The 3,775-nt window shown below is 43.9% G+C and overlaps 1 protein-coding gene across 1 annotated transcript; it reads right to left on the bottom strand.

Annotated features, from left to right (window-relative positions):
• Nucleotides 1-500: 500 nt before the first annotated feature.
• LOC109256440 (histone H2B type 1-A-like) lies at nucleotides 501-3,547 on the bottom strand. The gene is made up of 2 exons (XM_019431769.1): nucleotides 3,501-3,547; nucleotides 501-744 (listed from the first exon to the last, which is right to left on the bottom strand). The coding sequence occupies exons 1-2, from the start codon at nucleotides 3,545-3,547 to the stop codon at nucleotides 501-503; spliced, it is 291 nt and encodes a 96-aa protein (XP_019287314.1).
• Between the last annotated feature and the right edge of the window lie 228 nt (nucleotides 3,548-3,775).

A 3,775-nucleotide genomic window follows, 5' to 3' on the forward strand; every position in this document is an offset into this window, starting at 1 on the left:
ATGAATGCTAAATGAGGGATTAGTTGCAAATGGGAAATGCTTGTTTATCTGCTTCCGCATTGTATCTGTTGTCATATCACACATAAAGAAACCCTGGCTGATTTCACTATATGTTCTTGGAAGAATGAGAGTGAAAGGGCTTCAAAAATGTATTACAAAAATAGATTTGACCTTACAGATAACTGTAAATGGGGCTCTGGTAAAATAACTGGCAGAAATGACACTTTAGGCGTGCAAATGAATGCAATATGGTTAACATAAAACGATGGTTTTTTCTTGGAACAATTGCACTAAAAACATGCAATAAAGCAGATTTGATACATTTGTTAATGTTTCATGAATGATAAAAGTGTTTTAAGGATCAGCAGAATGGCACAGGTGCAAATGCTACACTAGATGGCCCTTTGTAGAGAGCTCCAGGTCTTTTCCGGCCAAGCCAGGTGGCCCTGAAAAGAGCCATTGTTTTGCGATGTGGTCAGGTGGTCCTGAGGCAGACCATTTCATGTGGTGTACCTGATGACGGCCTTGGTGGCCTCGGACACCACGTGCTTGCCAAACTCCCTGAGCAGGAGCAGGCGCACGGCTCTCTGGATCTCCTTGGAGGTGATGGTGGAGTGCTTGGTGGAGTGGGCCAGGCGAGAGGCCACTCCGACGATGCGTTCCAAGATGTCGGTAAGGAGTGAAACCATGACGCTCATGGCCTCCTGCAAGAGGGCTAGGCCTTCCTGAGACTGCTTCAGAATTCTGGGGAAGTAGGTGACAAAACTGGGAGAGCAGTAGCAGTGGTGGCAACATTGGCAGCAGTGGCGAAAGCGATGGCACTGGTGCCTTGGCTACTCCTGCTTCAGACTCTTGGGGTTGGCTGCCTTGGGCTCCTTGGAGCCCGGGCTTTCCCCAGAATAGGTGTCACTGCTAGGCTCAGCCACGTGGAGCGCACCTTCCAGACAGCTCAGAAGGAAGGGCAGTGGCTGCAGTTCCTGACATCACCCACATCCTCCATATCTGAATTGACAAAATGCAACGCAGGGAAGTGGGTCACAAGGGCAGGCTGAGTAACATGTGATTGTATAAGCTAGAGCTTGACATTGTATCATCCAATCAGAGTGCGAATCCAGTGCCCTCTACACTTCTTGTAACTTCCATCAGAAAAACTTTCAAACATTCCATTTCCAGGTAATATTGTATTTTACCTGCTGAATTTGAACACAAAACAGCCACAGATCCTGGAAGAGTCGTGTTTTTATTGGAATACCTTTTATTCTACATCACTACTCTATTTCTGATAGGCAGTAAGTGCCACTGGTACAGGATGTACTAGAAATACAATGCTCTGGAATTAATGTGTCAGCCTCTTAAAATCACAGCAAGGTAAAGTAGAGATGATAAAAACACAGGAGCAGATAGAAGGGGTGGAATATAAGGGGTGGGTGACACAGTTAATGAAATTATAATGGTAGCTAGCACTCCTTGAGGATCTTCACTTTCTATTCAATGACTTTTGTTGGCAGGTAGGAAGTAGCACACTGGAAAGACCGGCATAAATTAGACTAATTTCTTTCCATTTTTGTCTTTCCAAAGACCGCAGATTACAAGGCTCCAATTAAGAGAGGGAGGGATTTAATTTGGTCAGAACTAATTACCTGTCTCCTAATAGCTACATGTGGCATTGGTGTGTAAAAGCACTAAGAAAGGGCCAGCAGGATGGAATAAACCAGAGCTGAATCTTTATTTCCCCATGTTTTCCACTCAAAGAGAGAGATGAGGAAATAAAACCAGGAGGTGAGTGGCTGTGGACCTGATGAAATGTCTGCTGCCCTGTGAAGCTTCAGGTTTGTCCCCAAGAGATAATAGAACATCCCAGAAATTCTCAAGCAGAGCTCTCATGTGCATTCCTGCCCACACCCTGGTGGGGTAAGACACATGTAGTACCCCGAGTAGAACAGAGAGATCCCCAAGCATCCAGAAGTCACCAACAAGCCTTCATCCTGTCATGGTCACTTGAATACCCTTTTTTGCCAAGCAATCAGATGCCAACCATCACAAGTGGCGAAACCAGTACTAACAAATCACAACATGGTTGGACCCAGAGGCCAGTTTGTCAGGATCAGTTTGCTTAGCTTTTCAAGTAACTACTATGATTGTCAGACTCTCAGTCTACCTCACAGGTGCTGCTGCAGGAGAGGAGAGGGAGAAGGGCCAACCCCTCAGGGCCAGTTCCTGGTGTCCACCAAACTCCTCCTTGTGGAACCTGCAGCTACCACAGATGAGACCCTCTGAAGATGTTCTCTCCTGCTCTGGCTTTCTAGACATAAGATCAACTGGTGGGATCTGGTATCTTGCAAAATAGAAGTGTCTGGTTGCTGTTCTCGGCGATACTATGAAATATTCTAGTCAGAAGAAAGGACAGCCAAAACATCAGTTCTTTGATGCCCCTAGAGGGAAACTTTGGAAAGACCTCACCCTAAGCACCAAAATTGTAGATAGACTTTGCAGCTTTGGCTTTTTGAGAGAGTCTGCCTGCCATACCCCAAGGCCATACTTCCAGAGGAATGACTTTAGCCAATTTGGGGACATTTTTCTTACAACTCAGAATGGACAGCTGTCCTGAGCTAAGCCATTGTAGTAGCTCAAACAGGCACTCTCCCACATGGTCAGCAAGGTACCCTGACAAATGAAGCTATTGCTCCAAGCTCTGATCAAGGCCCTCAGGAGAAATGCAAACCCAGACTCCAAACACAGCACACAAAGAAGTTAACTAGTCATACTGATTAAAACATTAAAGATATTTGGGTATTTATTAACTTGAAAAGTGTTTTCTTAAAGATACTGAGGTCCTAAACATTACCCACACAGTGGAATTGCTGAGCAAAAGTAAATGCTGATGGTTGAAAAATACAAAATTTACCCCAATTCTCCAAAAATCCACAATAGAGAGAGAGGCGGGAAGAAAATTTTAAATGGAAGATATTTTAAAATTAAAAGCTTATTTTTTCAATAATCTCAGAAATGCCTGCAAACAACTACTTTGCAAGTATTCATGAAAATAATCAATTACAGAAGTTGAACCCCCCAAACAGAGTTAAGAAGCATCAAAGACATGCAAGCAATCGACCAGCTATTGTCCAAAAGGCAAGGCTTCCAAGGTTGTGTTCTGTGAGAACCTTAAGGAACAGCAGATGCTATGGTAATAAAAAGGAATCGTATTATGAAGGGGAAAATATCATTTTTATTACCAGAAAAAAGTTGATGGTAAAAGGTGTGAAGAAACCTTACTAAACAGATTTTGGAACACTCCCGTTTACAACGAGGATACAAAAGTGACACTTGAGCTGTTAGTAATCAAACCTTCCCTTAGTTTGGTGAAAGATGCAAGGGACATGTCATTTTCTCTGAACTCCTATCATTAAGTAATCATGATTACAAAGAAGCTAGCACACAGACAAAAGGCAGGGCAAGGACCACACCAATTTCCTCCTCCAACTCCACAGAAATGTTCTTACTGGGTCATCCGCAGGGTCAGCTTCCCAGTCTTTGGGCCAGTGGCCATGGCACAGGGGCTCCACACCCTCCATTGGCTGAGGCGGTGAAGAGTGGGATAGAGCTATTCTCATTGCACACTCCCATCATCCAAGTGATGCATACTTGTTAGTAGTTAGTTATGGCTTGTGTACTTGGATCATCAAAGTGGCTGTAATCATGACTACCACTGTTTTCATATAGGCACTGTTTGCCATTTACCCTTCTTGGCTAATTCATCCTATTACCATTTCTATTT

This window comes from Panthera pardus, unplaced genomic scaffold (genome assembly GCF_024362965.1).
Source record: "Panthera pardus isolate Hobbes unplaced genomic scaffold, ASM2436296v1 HiC_scaffold_27, whole genome shotgun sequence".
NCBI classification, from domain to species: Eukaryota; Metazoa; Chordata; class Mammalia; order Carnivora; family Felidae; genus Panthera; species Panthera pardus.